This window comes from Aplosporella prunicola (genome assembly GCF_010093885.1).
Source record: "Aplosporella prunicola CBS 121167 unplaced genomic scaffold K452scaffold_13, whole genome shotgun sequence".
NCBI classification, from domain to species: Eukaryota; Fungi; Ascomycota; class Dothideomycetes; order Botryosphaeriales; family Aplosporellaceae; genus Aplosporella; species Aplosporella prunicola.
In genome coordinates, this window is record NW_022983541.1 from 390,691 (window position 1) to 415,723 (window position 25,033).

At 54.8% G+C, this 25,033-nt stretch overlaps 15 protein-coding genes across 15 annotated transcripts; 9 read left to right on the plus strand and 6 right to left on the minus strand.

The window, feature by feature from the left end:
* The first annotated feature begins 329 nt into the window (after positions 1-329).
* K452DRAFT_32246 (uncharacterized protein) lies at positions 330-2,731 on the plus strand. Its single transcript, XM_033544512.1, has 4 exons — positions 330-452; positions 564-1,416; positions 1,474-2,066; positions 2,117-2,731. Exons 2-4 carry the CDS (start codon positions 597-599, stop codon positions 2,681-2,683), a joined length of 1,980 nt encoding a protein of 659 aa, XP_033397398.1. The 5' UTR covers positions 330-452; positions 564-596; the 3' UTR covers positions 2,684-2,731.
* A 206-nt stretch (positions 2,732-2,937) lies between these two features.
* K452DRAFT_333430 (uncharacterized protein) lies at positions 2,938-3,689 on the minus strand (the record flags this gene model as incomplete). Its single annotated transcript, XM_033545174.1, has 1 exon — positions 2,938-3,689. Exon 1 carries the CDS (start codon positions 3,394-3,396, stop codon positions 2,938-2,940), a length of 459 nt encoding a protein of 152 aa, XP_033397399.1. The 5' UTR covers positions 3,397-3,689.
* Positions 3,690-3,814: 125 nt separating this feature from the next.
* Positions 3,815-4,480, minus strand: K452DRAFT_318645 (uncharacterized protein; the record flags this gene model as incomplete). Its single annotated transcript, XM_033544174.1, has 3 exons — positions 3,815-4,121; positions 4,200-4,312; positions 4,382-4,480. 3 exons carry the CDS (start codon positions 4,478-4,480, stop codon positions 3,887-3,889), a joined length of 447 nt encoding a protein of 148 aa, XP_033397400.1. The 3' UTR covers positions 3,815-3,886.
* Positions 4,481-4,672: 192 nt separating this feature from the next.
* On the plus strand, positions 4,673-6,010 carry K452DRAFT_351220 (uncharacterized protein). The gene is made up of 3 exons (XM_033545706.1): positions 4,673-4,728; positions 4,779-5,808; positions 5,858-6,010. The coding sequence occupies exons 1-3, from the start codon at positions 4,706-4,708 to the stop codon at positions 5,882-5,884; spliced, it is 1,080 nt and encodes a 359-aa protein (XP_033397401.1). The 5' UTR covers positions 4,673-4,705; the 3' UTR covers positions 5,885-6,010.
* A 1,418-nt stretch (positions 6,011-7,428) lies between these two features.
* Positions 7,429-8,530, minus strand: K452DRAFT_227990 (uncharacterized protein; the record flags this gene model as incomplete). Its single annotated transcript, XM_033536930.1, has 4 exons — positions 7,429-7,615; positions 7,691-7,819; positions 7,871-8,383; positions 8,439-8,530. The coding sequence occupies 4 exons, from the start codon at positions 8,528-8,530 to the stop codon at positions 7,429-7,431; spliced, it is 921 nt and encodes a 306-aa protein (XP_033397402.1).
* A 386-nt stretch (positions 8,531-8,916) lies between these two features.
* On the plus strand, positions 8,917-9,832 carry K452DRAFT_326779 (uncharacterized protein; the record flags this gene model as incomplete). The annotated part of the gene is made up of 4 exons (XM_033544867.1): positions 8,917-8,944; positions 9,009-9,054; positions 9,182-9,457; positions 9,511-9,832. The coding sequence occupies 4 exons, from the start codon at positions 8,917-8,919 to the stop codon at positions 9,830-9,832; spliced, it is 672 nt and encodes a 223-aa protein (XP_033397403.1).
* A 392-nt stretch (positions 9,833-10,224) lies between these two features.
* Positions 10,225-12,225, plus strand: K452DRAFT_250432 (uncharacterized protein). The gene is made up of 2 exons (XM_033538178.1): positions 10,225-11,656; positions 11,717-12,225. The coding sequence occupies exons 1-2, from the start codon at positions 10,445-10,447 to the stop codon at positions 11,942-11,944; spliced, it is 1,440 nt and encodes a 479-aa protein (XP_033397404.1). The 5' UTR covers positions 10,225-10,444; the 3' UTR covers positions 11,945-12,225.
* Positions 12,226-12,678: 453 nt separating this feature from the next.
* Positions 12,679-14,380, plus strand: K452DRAFT_32280 (uncharacterized protein). The gene is made up of 3 exons (XM_033544556.1): positions 12,679-12,778; positions 12,831-13,953; positions 14,013-14,380. Exons 1-3 carry the CDS (start codon positions 12,758-12,760, stop codon positions 14,237-14,239), a joined length of 1,371 nt encoding a protein of 456 aa, XP_033397405.1. The 5' UTR covers positions 12,679-12,757; the 3' UTR covers positions 14,240-14,380.
* A 141-nt stretch (positions 14,381-14,521) lies between these two features.
* K452DRAFT_298365 (uncharacterized protein) lies at positions 14,522-15,112 on the minus strand (the record flags this gene model as incomplete). The annotated part of the gene is made up of 1 exon (XM_033542117.1): positions 14,522-15,112. One exon carries the CDS (start codon positions 15,110-15,112, stop codon positions 14,522-14,524), a length of 591 nt encoding a protein of 196 aa, XP_033397406.1.
* Positions 15,113-15,247: 135 nt separating this feature from the next.
* K452DRAFT_271362 (uncharacterized protein) lies at positions 15,248-16,141 on the plus strand. The gene is made up of 2 exons (XM_033539030.1): positions 15,248-15,383; positions 15,445-16,141. The coding sequence occupies exons 1-2, from the start codon at positions 15,301-15,303 to the stop codon at positions 15,749-15,751; spliced, it is 390 nt and encodes a 129-aa protein (XP_033397407.1). The 5' UTR covers positions 15,248-15,300; the 3' UTR covers positions 15,752-16,141.
* A 161-nt stretch (positions 16,142-16,302) lies between these two features.
* Positions 16,303-19,253, plus strand: K452DRAFT_271364 (uncharacterized protein). Its single transcript, XM_033539031.1, has 3 exons — positions 16,303-16,477; positions 16,524-18,855; positions 18,909-19,253. Exons 1-3 carry the CDS (start codon positions 16,372-16,374, stop codon positions 19,177-19,179), a joined length of 2,709 nt encoding a protein of 902 aa, XP_033397408.1. The 5' UTR covers positions 16,303-16,371; the 3' UTR covers positions 19,180-19,253.
* On the minus strand, positions 19,219-19,514 carry K452DRAFT_32379 (uncharacterized protein). Its single transcript, XM_033544662.1, has one exon. The coding sequence runs from the start codon at positions 19,447-19,449 to the stop codon at positions 19,258-19,260; it is 192 nt and encodes a 63-aa protein (XP_033397409.1). The 5' UTR covers positions 19,450-19,514; the 3' UTR covers positions 19,219-19,257.
* K452DRAFT_308767 (uncharacterized protein) lies at positions 19,480-20,534 on the plus strand (the record flags this gene model as incomplete). The annotated part of the gene is made up of 4 exons (XM_033543190.1): positions 19,480-19,486; positions 19,544-19,680; positions 19,759-20,223; positions 20,298-20,534. The coding sequence occupies 4 exons, from the start codon at positions 19,480-19,482 to the stop codon at positions 20,532-20,534; spliced, it is 846 nt and encodes a 281-aa protein (XP_033397410.1).
* Positions 20,535-21,746: 1,212 nt separating this feature from the next.
* K452DRAFT_318653 (uncharacterized protein) lies at positions 21,747-23,906 on the minus strand. The gene is made up of 3 exons (XM_033544175.1): positions 23,646-23,906; positions 23,342-23,569; positions 21,747-23,284 (listed from the first exon to the last, which is right to left on the minus strand). Exons 1-3 carry the CDS (start codon positions 23,848-23,850, stop codon positions 22,245-22,247), a joined length of 1,473 nt encoding a protein of 490 aa, XP_033397411.1. The 5' UTR covers positions 23,851-23,906; the 3' UTR covers positions 21,747-22,244.
* A 267-nt stretch (positions 23,907-24,173) lies between these two features.
* K452DRAFT_271371 (uncharacterized protein) lies at positions 24,174-24,976 on the plus strand (the record flags this gene model as incomplete). The annotated part of the gene is made up of 2 exons (XM_033539032.1): positions 24,174-24,727; positions 24,801-24,976. The coding sequence occupies exons 1-2, from the start codon at positions 24,367-24,369 to the stop codon at positions 24,974-24,976; spliced, it is 537 nt and encodes a 178-aa protein (XP_033397412.1). The 5' UTR covers positions 24,174-24,366.
* Between the last annotated feature and the right edge of the window lie 57 nt (positions 24,977-25,033).

Here is a 25,033-nt window from a genome sequence, read left to right on the forward strand (position 1 = left end):
CATCAGGAGGCGTCGATCGGCCTCCAGTCGTGGCATTCCATGCGGCGGAGATGACTCCCGGCCCTCGACCGGCATCCCTTGCCCCAGCAGCTGTGGCGTTGCACTGCCAACATCCATTCCTGAGGCCGAGGCGCAAGGGACCTAGCTTGCCACAACATGATCGAGTGAGCATCACTTCCCGCCGCCGACGGGCCCGCGCCTCGGCCCTGAAGAGGTCAACCGTTGTCACCGTTTCCAACCTGCACGCGCCCTCACTGGCCCGGCGCACCTTGATCAGCCTCGACCCGCTCCAGACGACCTTTTACTCGTACATTTGCGCCGTGCCCGCCAGTGATCGTCTCCCGCTCTGTCTCTGCTTCTTTTTTTAAATCCTGCCCTCCTTGCCCTCTTACTTGGCTTGGCTATCGTCTCTACTACGTACTCCCGACTTGCCACGCAGGATATAGATTTGGGTATGTTGTCTAGAGGCCTGTCTGCTTCAGAATGCTGCTTTACTCATCATCTCGTCCTCTCTTCTGCTTGCGAGCCAATGGACTAACATGGCCCACGTGTGGGTGCAACAGTGGCTTGCCGTGCCATTGATAGTCGAGGAACAAATGGGCGATGTGTCGATTGACGGCGTCGTCCCGCCCGTCGACTCTACGCCTTCCCACGAAGATGCTCGCTTGCTCTCCAAACCAAGCCCTGGCTGCGCCAGCAACTCGACCTATCCCACAACCGCCGCGCCTTTCCATTCTCAATACAGCTCGTTGCCAGACCCCAATTCATCACTAGAAGTCCAACGCCCCTTCCGCCAGCAAAACGCTTACGCCTACACACTACCTTCCGCTCAAGGCCCGAGTCCGCCGGTATTCAACATGACCGCAGTCGCCGGTGCTTTGCCTGACTATTCTACCACTATTGCCGGCCACGCCATGCCCACACCTGTCCAACCGGTTCAGCGCGGCGTCACAGGTGCTTCTACCCCAGCGCTTGTATACCAACTCCAACAAATATCGCAGTATCCAGGTCAGGCAGCAATGGGCTACGCCTCTCAACCGTCTTTCGGCGCTGGTTTCGCTCCTTCGCAGTTTGCAACCGCCTACCACACATACCTTCCAGGCCAGCAGCGTGCCATTGGACCTGCTCAACTGCCGCAGCCGTATGCCCCTTATTCACATCAACCCCCGCAATACATGTACTATGCCCCGCCGTACGGAAATCCGGGCTCCATGTCCCAATCCGCCGTTGCTTATGCTGCCCCGCGGGTCGAAATGGATGGAAGAAGGGCCAGTCTGTCAACGGCTCCTGGCAGTTATCACACTGATGGCTCCATGATAGCCAGGAACTATCTCAACATGAATGGCAGTGTCGTTGCCCAGGGCATTGTCGGAGATTCGGGCACAGGCGCCCCCGCTGCGCTAGGAACTGGTCCTGGTCAGTCATATTTGTAAGAGCATGTCGATACCTGCGCAAGGCTGACTTGGAATTTAGCTCTCTATGCATTTGGTTCAGATGCAAGTCTTACCGCCATACCTCGGGGCCCCCCTAGGAAACCAAAGCAGTCTGGACACGCTCTCTGGGTCGGAAATTTACCACCGGGAACAACCGTTGTGGACCTGAAGGATCACTTTTCGCGCGATGCCACCAAGGATATCGAGAGTCTTTTTTTGATTTCGAAAAGCAATTGTGCCTTTGTCAATTATCGGACCGAAGCCTCGTGCACAGCGGCGATGCACAGGTTCCACGATTCCCGGTTTCACGGTGTCCGGCTTGTTTGCCGCCTTCGCCGGAGCGCGGCTCCTGCATCTGGCGTACCAACGGGTCCCTCTGCCATGTCTGTTCCACGCCAGTCAAATGCCTCCCCTGAAGTGACACCTGTCAACCTGGATGAAGAAAATGGCATAGAGAGGGGAGAGCCGCCTGCCGTAGACGGCCTAGATAAGCGCCACGACAGTGTAACGAAGGTAGCTGAAAAGTTTTTCATCGTCAAGAGCCTAACACTGCAGGATCTCGAACTGAGTGTTCGGAATGGAACTTGGGCGACGCAAGCTCATAACGAGCAGGCCCTTAATGAAGCCTACGAGGTACAAGATTTTCAACGAGCTTTACAGGAAGAGGCTAATATGTCAGACAGTCTGCTGAAAACGTTTATCTAATTTTCTCTGCCAACAAATCAGGGGAATATTTTGGATATGCGCGCATGGCATCACCGATTGCTGAAGATGCGACCGTCTTGAAAAACTCGACTCCTGAAACGCGTGCTTCCGAAGCTGTGGATAACCCGAAATCCATACCGACTCCTGCAACCGAGTACGCGCCGAAAGGGCGAGTCATTGATGATTCTGCCCGTGGGACTATCTTTTGGGAGGCAGACCAGTCTGATGAAGAAGATGCAGACAAAGTTGACGGCGTAGCACAGTCAGTGACCTCCGATGCATCAAACCCTTCTCAGGCTTGGGGTAAGCCTTTCAAAGTTGAATGGCTCTCGACCAACAGGCTTCCGTTCTACCGGACGAGAGGGCTACGCAATCCATGGAACGCCAATAGAGAGGTCAAGATTGCAAGAGACGGTACGGAGCTTGAGACATCCGTGGGCAAGCGGCTCATCCAGATGTTCCACCGATTGGGTCCCTCGACGGCCGGTCCCCCAATGGTCCCAATGATGCATATGCCGGCCCAGCCGATACGCATGCCGCTCTGACATTGCTTTTCATGGTTTTGTTCGTCGAGAACTTCCACTTCGTTTTGCGTTGCACATCATTATAGTCCAGTCAATGCATCGCTCGGGCGTTTTGTTTCAGAAAGATATCACTACTTCTGGCGCCATTTTTTCTTCCTGCAGGTTCAGGGATGCATTTGCCCTCATGCTGCTTTCATATACATGAGGCGACGAATGGTGTGAAAGCCTTGTAGCATCTGTCACGTTGCAGGTAATTACGGTAGATCCAAGACTTTTTAGCATGCACGCTCCGAGCCGCGTGAAATCTCCAGCCACGGCGGGCCATGACGAAATGGCGTCCCGAGACAGGGCAGAATTGGAGCGACAATCTCGGAGACATGGTGAGTGGCTGCTATCTGCAACTGCCTACGAGTAGGTGGAGCTGCACAGTGCACACGCCGGTATAAAGAATCAGACGATCTGTGAAAACTAGATTGCGTGGCGTAAGGTCGCACATGGCTCCAGGCCTGCGAGAGGCGTAGGGCAGAGCGGCCTAGAGCTAGCACAAGGCCCGTCGAGCCGCTGACCAGTCGCACGAGATGGACGACGTGAGGACGAGCAGCGAAGCCCAGACCGCCTGTGGCGCCAGGCTTTAGCGCGGCCCTGCCCGAGACCCTGGCGGCCCGAAACACGGCCGAGGCCCCAATTCGTTGACTCGCCCGCATCGGCTTTCTCGCAAAATCCCATCTTGCCATGTTGTCTTGAATCCGTCCGTCCGTGCGCGGCCTTGCCGATTCGCTCCCGACATGTCACGTCTTCACTGCCTACATATGTGCTCGTACTATCCATAAGATTGCACCCTGGTTTGCCCGTTAACCCCCACTCCACTGCAACTGTGACACCCTGAACCCGTTCCTTGTTCCCAAGTCGTCAGTCTGCACGCAAGATGACCTGATCGGACTTATTAACCGCGTCCTCCACATGACCCCACATGGAGATCTGCATCCTCCTCGGCAGCCGAAATGAAGAGCAAGGGCTTCTCTGTGAAACCTGCTGGCGCGAACAGCTTGTTGCCCTTTTTGGCGACATGCCGGGAACAAGCCATTTGGTTATACCCATGTTAGGAACAGACGGTGAGAGGCAGCGGGTCGCCAGTACCCCAAGTGGATTACATGCTCCCTTTGAAATTAGCTCAACGACCAATCACGCTGGTCCGCGAGTTTCAAGTCAGGGTTGCCGAGGCGATCATCTTGGGATTTCCGATTGATCATCGTGCCGAACTGGACCATGCTCATCAACCGACTGAGTGCCCGAAAATGTCTCGGCAACCCGTTCACGTAGCACGAGTTGGAGTTCGTGAGTGTGAGCAACATAAGCTCGTTGTATCGTCTGCACATTGTCCCAGAGTTGCTTCTCAACTTCATTTCTCCGTTCAAGAAGACTCATCAGACGTTTGAGCTGCGTCTTCTGAGACTCCCGACTTCAAAAGAAAATTAGCAGGAATCGAGCGGTAGATAGCCCAGACAACGCGCGAATTGCGGCGATACTGTTGACTTACACTTGCTTCTCATGTTGGGAGAAGGCAGCTTCGACCTCAGCACGGAGACGCAGCTTGCGCTTTTCGTAGTTGACTTGCGCTTGCTCGCGCTTCACGGCTCTGCGGTGACTTGCCTAATCCATTCTGTCAACAGAGACAAGCGACGTTACGTGTTGAGGCGCGTAGACAGATAACAGACGTACGGCCATGAACATGTCATCTAAGACCTGACTAGAATCTAGCTCCTGCGCGTCGGAATTGGCGCCATGCATGTTACTATCAATGACATTGCGCGGCGCCATCTTTGGCTTTCACTGTTCGCGGGGTTGAAGCTGGAATGTGGGTAGGTAGGTGGTAGAGTTAGATGGCGGTGGAAAGCGGGATGAACCTTCCGGGCACCTCAAGGGTCCGGGGCGCTCGGGTAAAATATTAGTCCGGAAGCCAATGTAGGTACCTCCATTGGATATCTCGCCGCCAAAATTTCCTTTCGCGCTCACGTCGCTCTGCAGGCTCACTAACACACCACCATGGGCCTCGCCGGACCAAAGAAGTGGGTTTCTCTTGTCGCGTCCCCATCGCCATCTTACTGACACCTTTTAGTCGCACGAAAATCTCGGCTGATCCGAATAACACAGCATGGAGCCGCTCCACGGACCGCTTTGGACATAAAATCCTGGTAGCGCAAGGCTGGCAGCCTGGATCCTATCTCGGAGCTAAAGACGCGGCGCATTCTGAACACTACACCGCAGCGAATGCCTCGCATATTAGGGTCGCTGTCAAGGATGACACCCTTGGACTAGGCGCGAAGCGGGGAAAAGCCGAGGCCGAGACATTTGGACTGAACGCATTCCAAGGCTTGCTTGGAAGGTTAAACGGCAAGAGTGACGTGGAACTGAAGAAGGAGGAGGGGCAGCAAAGAGATCTCAAGCTCAAGATATATCAAGGCCAACGATGGGGCACCATCCAGTTCGTCAGTGGTGGTTTCCTGGTTGGGGACAAAATTGAAATACCGTCGGAGAAGCCCAAGAGTAGTGCTGGTTCAACGGAAAAGGCCATGCAGCTGGTATCAGAAGCGCGCGACACTGATGAGCCAGCAAAGAAGAGGAAGCGCAACCGTGGCGCAGACACTGGAGAAGAGGCACCGGAGCTGAAAAATAAAAAGAAGAAGTCGGATCTGAATGCAGAGTCCGAAGATAGCAGCCAGGAAGACAGCGATGCTCGTTCCAAGAAACGGTCCAAATCACGCTCGAAGAGCAAGGATGCCTTGTCAGCAGATAGCAGCGGTGTCACATCAACAGCCACATCAGGCGATGAGAAGTCCGAGAAAAAGAAACGGAAGCTGGAGAAGAAGGCTCGGAAGGAGGCGAAAAAAGCAGCAAAGCTCGAAAGGCGCGCCAAGAAGGAGGCCAGGCGGGCGGAAAAAGAACGCAAAAACCGCGACAAGTCACAAGACGATTCGACCAGTGATTCTTCGTCAGACGAAGAAGATGCTGCCCCCAAGGCCGGCTCTGCCGTTGCGTTGGAGGAGACTAAGGCTGCTCCTAGTTTTGCTGGAGGGCGCCTTGCTGTGCGCCAAAGGTACATTCGCCAGAAGAAAATGGCGTCCATGGACCCCCAGGCGCTGAAAGAGGTATGTATAGTCTCTTCTTCCCGCTCCGGTACAAGCTAAAATTGTCTAGATTTTCATGGTTAAAGCACAGGCATAGTCCTGTCGGGCACTGCATTCAGCAAGGCGTTGGTGGTTTTTGCGCAAGTGTGTCTTTGTTGTGCCATTGTTAGACAACTGATGCTCAGATCTTGGTTAGAGACCAAGCGTACATCTCTAGACGTACAATCAAGATATCTATTCTTGTCACTTTGCATCTCACGCTTTGTTTCGACTGTGTTGTTATAATTGTCTTTGTCGGGAAGACAATGGGCTAGTTCACTTGCAACCAAGCTGGCTTTATTCGACATTCTGTTTTTCAAGATTAAGAAGCTGTACATCAGGACTATATTAACATTACCGAAGAGCCTGATTTTTCCCCGGTACCGACAACAAGACTTCACTTACTTTGGCACATACGAATCTACTGCTCGCTGTGCGACACGTACATTTTATTGTCCAAAGAAATCGGTACCGAAACACCAAGGTAAGTCTCCATTTCCCGCCACTAACGTCTTGTAGTCATCCGATTGTAACAAGACTGTTGTCAACATGCCGCGCAAAGCTTCCCAACCTCTTCCGGATGAGCCGATCGTCTTGTTAATTCTTAAAGAGTACGATTCCCGTGAGTTTGATCGGTCTTCTGACGCCCTTGCTGACTGGTTCAACAAGCGCTGGGCAAAGACCGGGTATCAGGTTTCTACGGATACCGTGTATAAGATCCTTGTCAAGAACGCACGCGAAGTGGAAGTCGGCTTGGGAGATTCACGTGGCGGGGTGTTTATGAGGTAGAGTGTCCTCCATATCTCTCGGAATCATTGAAATATAAATAATAATGAAGTCGTTGTCAATACCTAGTAAATACAAATAGCGCTTATATCAACCTGTCGTATGTAGTTCCTTACGATGAGAGCAGTCGCGACTGTGGCTCAGTCTAATCATCGTACAAAGTCTATCTTTAATCTGAACTACACATTGTCTTTAAAGGCGTACGCAAGACGTTAATGATCCAAGTATTTACTCCCTGGTACATAGTGTGCTAACAGATGAAGCAGTAGGTATACAACTAGCGGTCGTTTAAAATTCGGCAATCTGCCAGCGACTACGCTAATAGCGGACCGTGCAACAGCCCATTTACCCAGCTCTTTTAAGTAGCTTAGACCAGTGCTGGGTTTTTATTGGCACTCATCGACATACTCCGGCTAGGATCATCGGGTGAAAAGCCGGGGAGAACAATGCTATAAGGCTGACCCTAGTTGCCAAATCCAAAGCGACTTTCGGGTATGTATACGAAATTAGGTCGGCATACGGCCGTATGTACTTCGGCACCCGGTAGCGTGAGATTGGTGCATCGGCGATAAGCCACATAAATGTAAGCAGATGCTTCCATTCCTCCGTGGTTTCACAGCCACAACTAGCTTTCGCGCAATTGCCTCCTTCGGCCCTGGGCAGAAGTCTTTGCACGCGCTTAAAGACGCTCGTCGTATTTCATTCGACAGAGCCGGCTCGTTAAGTTGCTCAGGAAAGTATGGGGTCGGCCTTGCCCCTATATTAAATAATTAGATCGGACCCGGGGTATCATAGTTAGTCCGTAAGAGCGTGCGTTCAGACACTGGGTTGACCAGTTTTCTCTGGTACGGATTTCCTCAGGACGTGGCTGCGGAGGAAATCCTCGATGTACTCAAAATAGAGGGGCTCGGCGACTGTGTCGTTATGACTGCCATTCGGGAATTCGCGCCAGATCTTCGATTTTGACACGCAAAGCTCAAACAGTCTTGTCATGTGAGACGGTCTATGTGTTCGCGTCAGCACAAGCCCAAAACATCCTAGGTCACCGAAAAATTGACTGCGAAATCAAGAGACTTACGGAACAATTTCATCTTTCAGACCGCTGAGGAAAAGAAACGGGATGTCAGCCGTGATTTGTGGCATCGTCTCCTCACTAGGCCAAATCTGATGACATAAGGGCGCAAGGTATTTGGCGGGCGGGAAAGCACTGCAAATTGTCAGTTTCCCTCATAGCATGCAAATATCGAACGTTACCGACCTGGGGATCAGCTTCCTGATGCTGGTGAAAGTGTTTTCGAGGACCATGGCGGCAATGTCTCCCTCCTTTTGATTTCTTGCACTGAGGCCAATGGCAACGGCGCCGCCCAAACTCTGACCATATAAAATGATCTTGGTTCCCTGGAGCTCTGCGCGTTGCCTGATATAGTCAAGGCCGGTCTGAGCATCGATCATGAGGCCCTTCTCATTGGGCGTGCCGGTCGAAAGACCGTAGCCACGGTACTGCAGCATGAGAACATTACAGCCGAGCTCCTCCTCTATAATCTTGGCAATAGGCAGCCGGTAGCCGATATTGCCGGCATTTCCGTGAAACATAAGAAAAGTTATGTTGCGCGCATGCTGTTTGTTCGAGGGGCGGATGAAGAAGGCGCTGAGGGATTCGCCATCCGGAGTGGGGATCATGAGCTCCTCGAAGTCGCGGATGCCGAATTGCGAGGGGCGAGGGACGTCGGTTCGAGCACCGGCGGGGATATTGCGCGGATAGATGATTTCGCTGTGGGACGGTTAGCTGGCGGGACGACGGGGCGGAGCGGCGGGAGCGGGCTCACTTTTGCTTGAAGTACAGCACGCCGCTGAGGAGGGCGGCGATGCCTGAAGAGGCCAGGACGGGGTAGCGCAGGTAGGAGATCAGACCGTCCATGATTGTGGGACTCATGGCAGCGTTGGGTTCCGAGTTGGCATGCGACACGGATTGCTTGGGGAAGGAGAAGAGCTGCGGGGAGATGCCGAGCATAGACCTGAGAGACTTCATGCCAGGAACGAGCGAGCAGGCGGACGAGGAGGAAGAGCTTTGCGCGCAACACCGCCCCTTTGTTTATGGCTCGCCCGAGGCGTGCCGCCAGTCCATAGCGGAAGCAAGACTGTGGGGATGCATAGAGCGCGAAACGCGCCGCGCGAGCCAAAGTTACGCTGACTAAGACGGGAGCTGTTGCGTGGGTGCTTGGATGCTTGGGAGCTCTATCTACCTGACCTGTTGGCATCACCACCCACTACCTCTCCCCCATCCTCTTCCCCAACCCCATCACCATGCAGCCCACCGGCGCACTGTCCGAAGGCAAGTCTCCGTCGCCTTCTTCGACCCCCCTTCCTCCTCCTTCCCACCGCTGACTAGCTCCCAGATGGCATCCATGTCGACATGAACCACCTGAAGAAGGGCGAGGTCAAGTAAGTGCTCTTTGTAGCCCGCCGCCGCCTTGCTCACGCTGACCTTGTGCCGCAGCCTCGGAACATCCATGTATGCCGCCTCATCCCTCGCCGTCGCCTTCTAGCCTCGTTACTTACTTCCTCGCAGCATGGCAATCAACTTCAAGGACGGCGTCATCCTGGGCGCCGACAGCCGGACGACCACCGGTGCCTACATCGCAAACCGCGTCACCGACAAGCTTACCCAAGTGCACGACACGATATGGTGCTGCCGCTCAGGCTCGGCGGCCGACACGCAGGCCGTGGCCGACATTGTCCAATACCATCTCAGCATGTACGGAATCCAGAACAACGAGAAGCCGACGACGCAGACGGCAGCGGCGCTGTTCCAAGAGCTCTGCTACGCGAACAAGGACCAGTTGAGGTAAGGCCGGCCAGGCAGGCGTGGTCACGGCAAGCGTGCTAACGCGGTGGCAGTGCGGGCATCATCATCGCGGGCTACGACGACCGCCACGGCGGGCAGGTCTACTCGATCCCGCTGGGCGGCTCATTACACAAGCAGGCGTACGCGATTGCCGGCTCGGGCTCAACGTACATCTACGGATACTGCGACGCCAAGTGGAAGGAAGGCATGACGGAGGGCGAGGGCATCGAGTTCGTCAAGGGCGCGCTGCGCGAGGCCATCAAGTGGGACGGCAGCTCGGGCGGTGTGATCCGCATGGTGGTGTTGACGGGCAAGGGCGCGGTGCGGCATCTGTACCTGCCGGACCAGGACTACCAGGGACCGGGCAGCAAGTAGTGGAGACATAGAGAAATGCAGCGCGGTGGCGTCATGGAGGCCATCGAGTGACAGAAGTGGAATGCGGCGAAGATGTGCAGCTGCGTTGTCCTGGGGCATCTCCATCGAAAAGCAAGTTGTGATCTGCGGGCTTGCCTGGTGACGAAGAGCCTAGACAAAAGCGCCGGGCAGCCCACATCTCACGGCGCGCGACACTTGACACTACGCTCCCCCAAACTCTCCCGCTCTATCTGCCCGCTTGCCCGCTTGCCACCATTATCGTCGTCGTCGCCGTCGTCGTCGGCCATCTCCTTGTCTTTGCACAAGCTCGCGGGCTCATCCTGCACACGCTTCCCATCCACGTCCCCTCGCGGCTGCGCCTCGTTGTGCCGGTAAGAGCCATCTCGCTTTCCCTCCCCCCACTGCCCGCCCGACCGGCCCCCGTGCAGCAGCAGCAACGCCCGCCGCATCGTCGCCATCGCCCTTTGCCGTCGACGACTCGTAACGCCCACCCCCCTGCGTCGAGCGCTGACCGCCCCTCCCGAGACCCTCCCCACAGTCTATTCTCGAGGCCGCGCCCGTTGGCTAATCGCTTCTCTGCCGTCAGATCCTCCACACCCGCGGCACGCTGGTATGGGATCCATTGTGATCAGCGACGTGGTCAACCACTTCCCTTACCAGAGTAATATGTTCGGTGCAAGCTCGCACCACGAGTCTCCCGCTGCGCCTGTCCAACCCAGATCGACCCACTCCGACTCGACCAACCCTCTCCTTCGCGTTTCCGCCGCCGTAGACACGCCTATGTCGGACGCAGTACCACACTCCACCACCTCGGAATATCGCTCCGTCCCGCATGCTCAAGGCGCCGCGTCGCATCCTCCGCCCAGCCCGCGCTTCAAGCCGCATGCCTCCCAGGTCACTCCCACGCAGTCTGTTGCCAGCGCGCAACGGCCGCCGCTCGTATCCTCCTCCAGCTCGTCATCCCAGCTGTCGCCCCAGTCGCGATCGGCTACCGACCAGTCGGCCGCTCAGCCGCGCCGCATAAAGGTCCGGAGTCTCTCTCACATACAGAGTTTTGCAAACGATGAGTCGAGTCCTTTCTCCCAGACGCGCGCTGCACGGCGTGCGCGTCAGGATCCCAACGAAGTTGGGCCGCAATACGAGATTAGCGAAATGCCCGTCACGGATATCATAGAGATGGTTGCAGGCCTTTTGACCAAAATCACCACCACCAATGACAGGCAACACGAGCATTTGCATCGCCAAATACCTCCGCCAGAAGGCGCCTCGGGACTCAGCCAGCAGACGAGCAGCGTGCTGGCCTTCCATGGCAAGAACGTGCCTACCATATCCATCTTGAGCTATCTTAGCCGGATACATAAGTACTGTCCCACTACTTACGAGGTCTTTCTCAGTCTGTTGGTGTATTTCGACCGCATGACTGAGCGGGTCAATTCGGGGCCAATGCAGAGCTTGCGACAGGCCAACCAGCAGTCATTGGAACGTGCAGCGGCCGCGAGTGAAGGCAGTCGGCACAGTTCCATCTCCGCCACCACACATGGCAGTTCCTCGCCTGCCAGGATCACTACTCAGGTTCAAGCTGCCACACCTCCGCCGTCAGGATCACTGGGCAAAACAACCAAGCCTACAGAGCCTACCGTGAAAGAAGATCACCCACCGTCGCCTCCCCAGCACATAGATCCTCCTTTGGAGTGTGATCCCTACAATCTCTCCCAGTTTTTCGTCGTTGACAGCTTCAACATCCACCGCCTAGTCATCGCTGGCGTAACTTGCGCGAGCAAATTCTTCTCGGATATCTTTTACACAAACTCGAGATATGCAAAGGTAAGCCGCTTCATTGCATATCAAAAGCACATCGAATTGGTCCATTCTGACAAAGCATAGGTCGGTGGGCTACCGCTTGTTGAACTGAATCATTTGGAACTTCAGTTTCTGCTTTTGAACGATTTCCGTCTCGCTGTGCCTTTAGAGGAGATGGAAGCGTACGGGACCATGCTCGTGGAATTCTATGCTCGGGAGGTTGTTGCCCAGCAGCAACAGCAACAGCAACTAATGTACGGCACCCTCAATGCTCAATCCCACGGTAGCGCCCAGCCTGCTGTGGCCGCCTGAGCTGTTGATACATCTACCGAATACGTCGGAGAAATTGTTGGTGTGACAAATCAACAAACCGCACTACGAAAGGCCTTCGTTGACGGAGTCAGGGCGTGAGTGAACGGACGATCGGAGGCCTTGCGCCGGCTCGTCTCGGCTTGCTTAGCTGCTCAGCCACCTCAACCACGCCAAGCGCGCAATCATCTTGGGCTTGGAGAAGTCCTGCATAGAAGGGGCGTCAGACATGACCATACCGTATAGACTCTGGCCTTCTTTTGTTCTCGCCACTGTCCTCTTCCAACTTTTTTTTTTTTTTACTTTTTTTTCCCGCGCCAACGGTTCTTCGCTTCTTCTCAAGATCATCGTAGGGGCGCCCATTCAACTATACCCAGCTTGATCCGTCTTTCGATGTCTTCATTGTCGCTTGCTTCCGCTTCCGCTTCTGCGCCTTTTGTGGGGTCTTTCTGTACTTGCGAGCTATGTTCATGGAGACGTCTTTGTCGTCAGCGCTTAATGTCCTTCGTTTATGGAGTAATGAGGTTCGTAGAGGAGTTTGGCGCAGTCCGGCGATGGGACTGCCTTGGAATTTGATCTGCTTCAACACACCAAATAAAAGACCGTGTGTCAATTGCCCAGGTTGCAGGTGATTTCGCAAATTAGGCGTTGGCTGCTGTGTGGCGCCGGCCCCCGCCGGTGTGGGTGGCTGTTCCCGCCGTGTGGCTCAGCTTCGGCTGGTGGTGCTTACTCCTCCGAGCCCCATCTACCTGTCCTCAAGCTGTCAACCTCCATCTGACACGTCGTGTTTTTCCTTGTCCAGACGTAACTGCCAAAATGATCCAGGCGTTCCTGCAGGTCAGTAAATGGTGTGACAGCTTCACCGAACCAGACTGACTATTTTGCGCAGCGCCTGGCGCATTTCCTGGACCGCCCGTTCTTCCCATGGAAGAAGCTGGTTCTGGGCTTCTCGCTCGGTCAATTCGTCCTCGAAAACTGGTTGCTCTACCGCCAATACGGTGTTTATCGTCGCAATGCTCGTCCCAAGGCGCTCGAAAATGAGGTAGATCAAACTACCTACGACAAGAGCCAGGCTTATGGCCGCGCCAAAGCCAAGTTCAGCTTCGTTTCCTCCATCTTCAATCAGCTCAAATCTCTCGCGACGATTCAGTACAACTGGTACCCCCAAATCTGGGCAATCACTGGCGTCTGGCTCTCTCGCTTTGCTCCCACGTTTATCTCTGGCGAAATCGGACACTCGCTGCTGTTCCTCTTTACATTCAGCTTGGTCGACACCGTTTTCAGCTTGCCGTTCACATACTACCATAATTTTGTGTTGGAGGAAGAATTCGGTTTCAACAAGTTAACGGTCAAGCTGTGGCTTACGGATATGCTCAAGGGCCAGGCTCTTGGTGTCGTCTTCGGCGTGCCTATCATGAGCGCGTTCTTGGCAATCATCCAGAAGACGGGCACTAATTTCTTCTACTACCTGTGGATGTTCATGCTTGCGGTCCAGGTCTCGGCTATTACGATCTACCCGATTCTGATTGTGCCTATGTTCAACAAGCTTTCGCCATTGGAGCCTGGTGCTCTGAAGGAGGGCGTGGAGGCACTTGCCCAGAAGCTGAAGTTCCCGCTTACGGAGCTCCAAGTTATCGACGGAAGCAAGCGCAGTGCTCACAGCAACGCCTATTTCACTGGTCTGCCCTGGAAGAAGAAGATTGTCATCTACGACACACTTTTAGAGAAGAGCTCCAACAAGGAAGTTGAAGCTGTCTTGGCCCACGAGCTTGGTCACTGGAGTATGGGTCACACCACAAAGTTGCTCTTGATCAGCCAGTTCCATTTGTTCTACATGTTTGCGTTGTTCTCGGTCTTTATCAACAACCAATCTCTCTTCGAATCCTTTGGCTTCTACAAGGAGCAACCAATCCTCATCGGCTTTCTCCTGTTCAACGAAGTATTGGGCCCGACGGACTCGGTCATCAAGCTGATGATGAACGTCCTGACAAGGAAGTTTGAATACGAAGCTGGTGAGCCATGAGATGAGCCCACGTTCTCCGTTCCTTTTATGACTAACAAGAAATCGCAGATTCTTTCGCCGTCCAGCATGGCTACTCGCAGGAGCTTGCTGAGTCTCTCATCAAGCTTCAGATCCAGAATCTCTCTGCTATGGACGCAGACTGGATGTACTCCAGTTTCCATTACTCGCATCCCATTCTGACGGAGAGATTGAGAGCAATCGGCTACAAGGGCGAAAGGGCGTCGAAGAGCGATGACAGCGCAGAGCCCGTCAAAGCCGCTGACCGAGAACTGTAAAGCCGCTAGGTTGATGGCGATGGTGATGATGATTTAAGCAATAATCGCGTTACATATGGTGGCGCCTGACGTGGGCCGTTTGTAGGTAGTTGTCGATGACGGCCGCTAGGTTGCCCATACGTAGACTTGCTGATCATTACATGGAAGTCTCAGAATGTCAGGGTTTCCGGTGATGTGACAATTTGGGTATTAGTGATGGAAAAGGACTAGCCGGGTCCCACAATGCGTGAGTAGGATACCCACGCTGGACCCCTCCGGTCAAGTCAAGATTTCGTTCGGCGACTATGCTTCTGCGCCCTGCTTCTTCTTTGCTTCCTTCTCCAGCTTTTGTTGGCGCTCGCGTTCTTTCTTGGCCTTTTTACGAGCCTCCTTGTCAACCTTGCTCTTGCCTCCTTCGGCTATCTTTGGCTCTTCACCCTGCTCGACAAAATTCGAGCGTTGGCCGAGTTCCCCGACCTCATTTCCTTCTTCCAATTGCTCCCGCTGGTAGTCTCCCATGTCTTGCCAGCCTTCCTCTGCTCCACTGGCCCCCTTCTTGCTTTTCTTGGACGCACCACCCTCTGCTTGCATGGTCTGTTCCGTCTCTTCGATCATGCCGTCCAAAACCATGTCGTCAGACGCCTCAGGCTCAGGCTTGATCACCTCTCCTCTCAACCCCGCTTCAACCCTCCTCAAGTTGTGCAGGACAATACCACCCATTGGGCCACCTGCGGTCGCGAATTGGACGCCAGAAGTGCTGAGAAGCGCGTCGGGATGCAAGTGCGCGGAGGTCTCGGAGGTAGCAAGATAGTTCGCGATGGATTTTTGAGCCTCTTCGAGAGAGAGGGGCCGGTTGGCCACGGCGACATGTGGGGGATATGAGTGAATTGCCATTTTTGCAGCGTGATGTGAAGGTGCTGTGGACATTCAAAGTCGAATTCAAATTTCGAAATTCACGTCGTTCTGCCACACTCACCGCCTTCGGCGAGAGCTTTGGTCGCGCTGCCTCACTGTACGATTCCCGACGACCTTCTGCACCTGGCCACTTTGCTGTTCTTCGCCAAGGACTAGGACCACCCAATATGCAGTGCTTCCGCTGCTTGAGAGCTGTAGCTCCAAGGCCGGTGCTTTCGGTGCCGCGGGCCCCCATCTCCGCGCTCCAACAGTAAGCGGACTACCTTAGTTCCTGAAATGGACTTTGTGTATGCTAATACCGAATGCTCTAGGCTCCGTTCAATCTCAATCCTCTCTGCGAAGCGCCCGCAGCTGTTGCCTGCCCACGCCTCCGTCCCGCAGCCCCTGTCAATTGCGCCCGCGACCGCCGATGCGGAAACAGCCGATATCCTTCCCAAGGTCTCCTCCCACCCGGCGCTCGCCGGTATTCAAGTTAGAAATGGTCCCAGAGATACCTACGACCCCAGCAATCTCGTCCGGAAGCGGCGCCATGGCTTTCTCAGTCGGATACGGACTAAGAAGGGCAAGAAACTGCTGAAGAGAAGGAAGGCAAAGGGACGGACGACTCTGAGCCATTAAACGGAGGAAGCCTAAAAGTCCGCGTACGATATGCCGTGTTCGGTTGACGGAAACAAAACCATCTTATGCGGGCGTCAAGGAACTTACACGGCAATGAAACCATGGGCAGGAGATGTCTTGCCGCTTGAGTAAAGACCGGAGGCACTATAGGTACATAGAGTGGTTGGGCATTGTTGTATGACATGGAAGTTTTTGCTTATGCTAGTCACCGGGCTCGGATACCACGCTGGGAAGCTATGTTTCTAACCCAATCGAATAGCATTTACTCGACAAGTGGTTTCTGAGCAGATGTTTATTGGAGACACAGAGTGTTTGTGTGGGTTGTCTTGATTTTCCTGGCGAACAACGAGGAATGTAAATTGCATGCAGATTGAGTACTCGTAGCGGGGGGAATATCTTGGGCATGCGGCTCGCTTATGTCATTGCTGCCCCGGATCGACCCCCGGGCAGTGTACCTCAGCACTCACCAACTCAAACCATCAACTAGCCCTGCCTTGACCGTGCCCCCCCCCCCCCCCCCCCCCCCCCCCCCCCCCCCCCCCCCCCCCCCCTAGAGCCGAAGCATCATGACAGGCTCGAAATGAGCGACATAGCATTCTAGATATCGATCACTCACGGTGATGTCTGGGTTTACTAGAGCGCCCGCAGTGGGCGCATCGCGGCAAGATGTACTAGCACCGCTGCGGGCGACGCAGATGGCTACATCGAAGCCAGTGCTGCCAGCAGGTACGGTCAGCATGAGGGCTCGATATACTGTACCTAATGATGCCAGAACTCATTGCCACGATCTTGGATTACCTACCCGTCCCCGACATGTTACGCTTTGCCCGCGCCTCGAAACGCATGCAGGAGATGGTATACGATGACACCAGGTGGATACAACGGCTGAAGAGCATGGGGTGTTGGAATGATGTCGAAGCGAGACAACGGTTCGAGGACGCCATGAAGCGGAAGCTGGAAGCACAGCGCGCCAAAGAAGCGGAAGAAGCAAGGAGGACTGGGGCCATGCTGAATGGCAGCATCAACGGGATTGCCGGGGGTGGCGCCGGCCAGACCCTCTTCGATGCTGGAATAGAAGAAGAGAGGCAACGGGCTTTGCCGGACAGTTTGACGCGCTCGCGAAAGTCGACGATCGAGAGCGGATTCAGCCCTGTGGGCCATGAGACTGCGCAGATGATATACCGGGATCCTGAATACGCGCTGGTCGCTTTGAAGAAGATTCGCTCAGTTAGAGGCTTTGCGCGCCAGGAATACGGTAGAGTGTATGGAGCTCTCGCGCCTTACTACTTCGACCTGGCCAAATCCAAGAGTCACATGGATCCTATCTTGTTCCGGGTATACCGCGACCCTGAGCAACAAGCACAGATGCTAGCGCAGCTGAAAACATTTGCCAATAGCGATTATTCGCAAGGGTGTCTTGGTAGAGAGGAGAGGCTTGACACTATGATGGGAGTCTTTGAAAATGCGGTTCTCCGTGAATTCGAGCAGGGTTATGAACTCCAAGATATCGATGGACGCATGAGAAAGTATGCGCATGTCTTGGTCACTCTCAACGGTGGTGCCTCTGGTATCGATACTTTTATCCACAACCATCCCTTGATGATTGACAAGGAGAAACTGGGGGACCCTTTGGACTGCCTGGAAGGCCCATCTAATGAAGTCTCACTCAGGCCATCTCAAACTTTCTTCGAAAAGCTCGCCGTCGTGCTCAATGAACAAGCATCCATCATTGACCGTGTCTTTCCACCTTCCATCAACGTCATGGTCCCTTTCCTTGACAGAGTTGGCGAAGATGTCATATCGGAATACATGACGGCTCTGCTCGATGAAGCTCATGAAAGAGACATTGAGTGTTATCTCAAGGCTGTTGCTGGGCTGTTCGAACAGGCCCTTCGTTTCGAAGCATCTTTACAACCTACCAAAGTGTCTGAACCAACATTTAAAGAGGACGCTCATAAAGTCATAGCCCGGTGTTTCGAGCAACACATCGATTTATATCTGCAGGATGAACTCGACTTCTTCCGGAGAAAGGCAGACTCAGAGGTGGATGCGTGGGAAAAGCGACTTTTGGATGAGGAGGCATCAACCGAATCCTTCTTCATGTCCAACGTCAATCGGCAAGCAGTGAAGAGGGATTTCCTTACATCCTTCAAGAAAGTCGTCATGATGCCAGTAAACGTCATGCCATTCTCTACTAGCAAGCCGGCCGAAAAGCCAAGTGTCAACGGAGATGGCGCCGAGGTTCAATCTCGATCCTCAACGCCAAACCTTACGGAGCGCTCAAGTACTCCGCGGCCAGAAGCACCTACTTCGGAGTTGGCTGCGAAAGCAGCTATTATGAATTCTCGTCTTGAGGGCATCAAGTCGTTGTTCAGTATCGAAGTGGCATTGGATTTGGTCCACACAGCCAAGGCAAGCCTGGAGCGAGTGGCGCTTCTAGTACGGATTGGCGGCCAGTCGGGAGAAGAGTCGCGGGAGCAATGCGAAGCAATCTTCGTAGCGCTCTTACAAATCCTGGGAAGCCGACACATCAAAGTAGGATTCGACAAAGCCATCGAGCACCTGTCCAAGTACAATCCACGAGAGGTCCAGGAACACAGCCAACCAGGCGTGGAACCGCTCGTCACATTTCTGGAACTGGTCAACGTAGGTGATCTGATCCAGCAGATGATAGATGTGTTCTACGGCCAGGAGCTGGTAGCAGCGAGGCTGGCAGACCGAGATGATTTTCTGAGTCCTGCCATCAAAGAGAAGAAACGGTTCGAGCAGATGCTGGATGAGAGAGTGGCGGCCGGATTGAACAAAGGAATAGACGTGCTGATGGATGAAGTGGAGTACATATGCGCGACGACGCAGTTGCCCACTGACTTCAACCCAGGTGCAGTCGGGGATGCAGCTCCGGAGGTGAGCGATGTCGGACCTTCGACGACGGCGCAGCGGGTCACGCAGCTTGTGTCTTCACACATTAGCATGCTCGTTGGGAGCACCGACAAGAACATGCTGGACGTCTTCAACCAAGAGGTCGGGCTGCGGTTGTTCACGGCGTTGTGCAAACATGTCAAGCGCCAGCGCATCAGCGTCGACGGGGCAATCAAGTTGATCAGGTAGGACGGACGGCCCTTTGACAAGCAAACACACAGTTGCTGACGGACAACAGTGACACGAACGCGTACTATTCATACATAGCGACGCTGAAGAACAAGTCGCTGACGCAGTACTTCAAGGCGCTGCGGGAGCTGTCGCAGATCTACCTGATCTCGGCGGATCACGCCAAGGAGATCGCGACGGTCATCGCGGACGGCGATCGCTACTCGGGCATCTTCCGGACAGAGGAGGTGTACGAGTTTGCGGAGCGGCGGGCAGACTGGTTTGTGGTGAAGAACCAGGTGGAGCGGGCCATGTACGGGATTGGATGCTGCATGATGTGAATACAGCCATAGTTAGATATATACCCAAGCATGCCATGCGCGATGCGGGCTGCCGCTTAGTCAGTCGGTTCGGCATCATCACCATTCCCTCTCGCTCGCTCCCGCCTTGTGCTTCTCCTGCCCGCGCGCCATCTGTTGCGCGTTTCGGCCGTTGTTGTTCGCGATTCTGCACGTCCGCTCTCCTCTCCTGACAGCCTCACTTTCCCTGCCCGCCGATAGCCCCGCTGGCCGTAGAGCGCTGCGCCGAGCCTCAACGCACCCGGCCAGCATAGCTCTCTCTTTACTTACACCACCGCAACCATGTCCCGTGAGTCGCCTCGAGCTCTGCAATTGACCGCATGCTGACGCGCGCGCCCCCGCCCAGTTCCCCCGGAAGTCGAGGCCTCGTACACGGCCATCATCGACGATATCCTGGCCCACAGCGATCTCAACACCGTCTCCGCCAAACGCATTCGCAAGGGCCTCCAGGCCAAGGTCGACTACGACATCACGCCCCAAAAGGTACATTGTCAGTGGGGTTTATGCTTCTTGTTCGCCGCGCCTGCTAGTGTTTACTAACACGGCCCTTCCTCTACCCAGGATGCCATCACCGAGCTGATCATGGCGCGCTTCGACAAGGCCAACAACGACCGCAACGCCGCACAGCCTGGCGACGTTGAGCCCGCACCCACCACATCCAATGGCCAGCACGAGAGCACTGGCTCTGCTGCATCCAGTCCCTCGTCTTCGCCCTCCAAGAAGCGTGCAGAGCCCAGCGCCGGCGAATCGGATCTGTCAGACGTCGAGTCGACGCCTCCCAAGAAAAAGCACAAGAAGAGCGCCTCTGTCGAGGATGACGCAGCTTTTGCAGCCAGGCTGCAGGCCGAGGAGAACGGGCGAGCAAGGTCTACACGGGGCGGCGGTGCGGGCAGGAAGAAGACGCCCGTCAAGAAGAAGACCGAAAGCCGCAAAAAGAAGAGCCGGGCCAAGGTCAATTCCGACGACGACAGCGAGCTCGGCACCGGCGACGAGAAGAAGGAGGTCAAACGGACCGGCGGCTTCCATGTGAGCACTTCCCCGCGTCCCTAAGCGCTGACCGACAACCCCCGCGCATAAGGCTAACTTGGACGATGTTGCAGAAACCAATGACCCTGTCCGCACCGCTCTCCGACCTCCTAGGCGAGACCCAGCTCTCGCGCCCGCAGTGTGTCAAGAAGATATGGGAGTACGTCAAGGAGCGCGACCTGCAAGACCCGACCGACAAGCGCCAGATTCGCTGCGATGAAGCCATGCGCGCCGTCTTCAAGCAGGACCGCGTCCACATGTTCACCATGAACAAGATACTGAACCAGAACCTGTACGCACAGGACGAGTGATGTTCCGCGCAGCACTATCGCAAAGTGACTGATCTGTGCGACGCGTTTTCTTTCTTCTTTCCCCACTTCTTTTCCCAATGTCTTTTTCCTCGCCACGTTCACGAGAATGCTCAAAGCAGATGAAAATAGCAGCATGATCCCGCGGCCGAAGCACTACATCGTCGGATATGCTCATGTACCCAACATGCAGGGATTAAGCCAAGCAGAGCCGACCAACGCTTTCTTTGCACACCCAAAACCAATTAAAAAAAACAACAAAAAAAATATTCTCTCGTTTACTTTCATTAAAACTGAAAAAAGGAAAGAAAAACAACTCAAAGCTTTCTTTTATACCATCAATGCAGCATGGCGATCCTGGCACGGCACGGAGTTTTTTGTTACTGGTGGTTCTACATAGCTCCCAAATGCATTTGGAGGGTTCTGCAGGGAAATAGGTAGTCCAAAGGGGGTCTTTTGGACTGGGTCCAGTCGAACGATACAGGGTGCTTCCTTTTGCGCACGTTTGCTTTTTGTCTTTGCTGCTAGGGTACCTATCTACCTACCCACCAACATCGGGGACGAATCCAAGCACCCGATCACTTGCACATCCCTCCTCTTCTTCGTCTCTTGTCTTGTTTGGTTTTCGTTTGCTCTCTTTCTTATATTGCATGGATTTTTGCATCATCATCATCATCATCATCATCATCATCATCATCATCATCGTCATCCTCAACATCGTCATCTTCATCCGGTAAAAAGAGATTGCCCGCGGGAGGACGGGCGCTACCTAGCTAACTATATCGCATCATATCGCGCCTACACTGTCTGTTCTTGCAGCAGCGGTTATCTACTGGCGGTACGCACAGTCATGCAATCAGCACCCTAGCAAGCAGGTACGCATGCATGCATGGACGCAGAAGGGCATGCATGCAGGCAGGCAGGCAGGCGGATAAATACTACGACCAGATAATGAATGAAGGAGCATAGCAGATCAGATCAGATCAGATTAAATCAAGTCAAATCAGTCAACCGAATCATGCAGACGGCCAGACCAGCTGGTCAGTCAGTCAATGAATCGACTAACTCGATTTGCATGTGACGGAAACAACAAGACCGTCTTCGAGCTAGATTGTGAGTTGAATGAATGGATGGATGAGCGGTAGATGCACCGATTGGTGCCCTTTATTCCATCCAAGAACAACATGAATCACCCAGAACAAACAAACTCCGAATGCATCGCATATGGCGTCCGATCGACCACGCCAATACCATGGCCGACGACGCCGCTGAAAATTCGTTGATAATACATGCATGCGCGCGTGCGGTCAAGAGCGCTCTTGCTCGGCCGACGTAATCGTCTGATGGGAAGTAGAAAGAAGGGTAAAAAGCAGGAGACAAAAGAAAGCTTAGCCGAGGGTTCATAAGGTTCCTTCCAACGACAACAACAATTACCCCTTCAACCAGTGTGTTCTCATAGCCGACGGTCCAGCGTCGGTCTTCTCGTCCGTCCTGCCGTCCTTGTCCTAACCCAGTCCGCTCCCTAGAGTCCGAAGAAAACAGATAGAAGAAAGAAGAAGGCTAATTGTGTCGTTCAAGCATTAAAGTACATAGACTGTTGGACTCGTATTACAAGTCGGGGTGTTTCGAATCCAAGAGTTCAAATAATCTAATCCCCCACCGGATTAGTTGGGAGTTTCTCCCCGCAAGGATTTGCTCTTCACAGTAGCAAACTCAAGGCTCAGGCTCAGGGAGTTCAGGAATCGTGAACTGGAACTCCTCTTCTTCGTCATCGAGGGCAAAGTCAAGGGCGTCGGTGTTGGAACCACTCTTGATCCAATCGCAGTCATCCAGCTCCGTGTTCATCGTCTGGCTGTGCAGTTCTCGCATGAGTTCCAGTTCCACGTCAGGTTCCTGCTCATCCTGGCTGTCAGCCATAGACGGCGTGAGCGTGACGTCGGAGTCGTGGCGGCTCCAGGCAGAACGGGAACGACCAAATGTCGGAACAGAGGGGCGGGCGCCAGTGGGAGCAGCACCGTTAGCTGAAGAAGTAGAATCCGTCTTGTTTACCTTGGCTGCGGGTTGACTGACGGCACGTTGGTGACCAAAGATGCTTGGAATAGGCTTGCGGATAGAGGAAGAAACGGCGCGGCCTTTGCCGTAGCCGAGAGTAGTCTTGGATGCAGCAGTGGCAGCCTGGTGGCGTACAGCGTAAGGATCCGAAGGTTTAGGGGCCGCCATAGAAGTGGCAGCGGGCCTCTTGCGAGACACAACCGGTGCGGATGGAGTGGAGTCGGAAAGAACCGAGCGCGAACGGGCACGAACAGAAGCAGTCGGATTAGAGTAGTGAGAGAGAGCAGAGACAGCAGCGCGAGAAGAGGGGAGCGGGGCCCTGGACGTGCTAGCAGCTGAAGCGGGTCTACCGATAGCTGAGGCGGGCCTGCGGGAGCTTGATTGAGCACTCTTGTTGCTAGCAGCACTAGCAGGGCGAGTATCTTGGTCCTTGGGTTTGCGAATTGTCTTGAGAGGCATGCCGAACGCCTGGCGCTCTGCGTCGGTAAAGGGACCCAGGGTCTCCTCGAGAGACTTGACCATGAGTTCGTCGTTCCGTTGGTCTATCTTGGCGAAGAGCTCCTTGTCACGTCTTTCAGAGTGAGTCAAGCCATCTTCGCCGATGGGGTTAAGGTAGTTCAGATAAACGCCGCGGGTTAAGTTGCTGCCTTCAAGCATGGAGAGGTTCAGAGGAGGCCAGTCTTCGGGATCGTCATTGAGGGCTAGCGGGCACGGTAAGTAACTGCGCTACACAACAGTGAAGGAGTTGGAAAACTTACGAACACCGCGCGGTGGCATGTACTCGATGTCGCGTTCTTCGTCGGCGGTGGGGTCCTTGACCGGGGTGGCTTGGTGAACTTTGACCTTGGCGCGACGGAGCCTGGGGCCGCTGCTCTTGACGCCGGTCCGCTCGGAGCCAGGCTCGGCGGTCTGGAGCGCTGGGGTCGCAAAGGCTCTGGCTTTGGCATTGGTCGTCTTCATGCCCAGCGGGGCACGCGAGCGGGGACCTGCTTGTGCGCGTTAGCCCTATGTGCGGGTGATGCACGAAGGTAAGAGGGAAAAAAAAAGAGGGCCACGACTGACCGGCAGGCGTGACGAAGGCGTTATCATGGCCTTTTTTGGCCGTCTTGCTAGTCTTCTTGGTCACGTTCTCGTCGTTCAAGGGCAGTCTGAGCGGCGTCTTGGGCGCGAAGGGCTTGATGGTGCTGCCATGATTGAGCGGCTTGGCTTGGGCAGCGGCCTGATGCGAGGCGACGAGGTTTTCCTGGTCGGCGTGGGCAGCGAGCATTGCGGAGGGAAAGTGGTGGTTGGTGGAGAGTGGAGTTGGTTACATTCAGATTGTTGTTGGGGAAGTAGCTAAGTAAGTTAATCGTTGTCGTAGTCCGTCGCCGTGGCACGGGAATTGGCATGTTTACCCTTGGTTGTGCCGGACAACAGCGGTCGATCAGCACGAGCCCCTGTCGGCCGCTGCTCCCTCCCTCCACCAGCCCAGCTGTCCACCACCGCCGCCTTACTTTCTGCCTCCTTCTCGCACGCTCGCACATCTCGCATCATCTCCCGCATCTTCGACCACGACTCCATCCCTCTCACCCCCCAGCAATCCCCCCTACACTCCACCTTTCACCATGGACGCCATCAAGAAGGTAGGCCAACCCCTCTTTCTGCCTGCTGCCCTGCCCCTCCAGGGTCTTTCCCCCTCGTTCCACGCCCGCCGCAAGCTCCCGCGACGCCCTTCCGCCCAACACCACAACGCCACGCCACGATGCACTAGGCCGCGCCGCTAACGACGTGTCCCTCGCAGCGCATGAACGCCCTCCGCCTCGAGGCCGACGAGTCCGCCGCCAAGGTCGAGGAGTTGCAGGCCGACAAGAAGCGCCTGGAGCAGGAGAACCTGGCCAAGGAGCAGGAAATCACGTCGCTCACGCACAAGAACCAGCTGCTGGAGTCTGAGGTGGAGAAGCTCGAGCAGGGCATCAAGGACGCCAAGTCCATCGCCGACGAGAGCACCCAGGCCGGCACCCACAACGAGTCGCTGGCCCGGAGGCTGCAGCTGCTCGAGGAGGAGGCCGAGGAGGCGGACAAGAACCTGCGCGAGGTCAACGAGAAGTACGTTCACATCACTTTCCTGAAACCGCTGCCCATGTCTCGTTTTCAGCTGCCCAAGTGTGTATTCACTGCGCCGCTGGCTCCCGCGTCGCTCTCCACTCAAACCCCCTATCCGTCGCCATTGCTGACCAGTCTCGTTTGGCAGGCTCCGCCAGACCGACGTTCGGGCAGGCCACTACGAGCGCAAGGTGCAGGCTCTCGAGGCCGAGCGGGACCAGTGGGAGGCCAAGTACGAGGAGATGTCCACGAAGTACGCCGACACCAAGAAGGAGTTGGACGACTTTGTCAACGAGATTGGCAACATCTAGGCTGTTTTTCCTCTGTCCCGAGCTCTCTCTTTACCTCTGTTCGAGTTTAATCGGCGG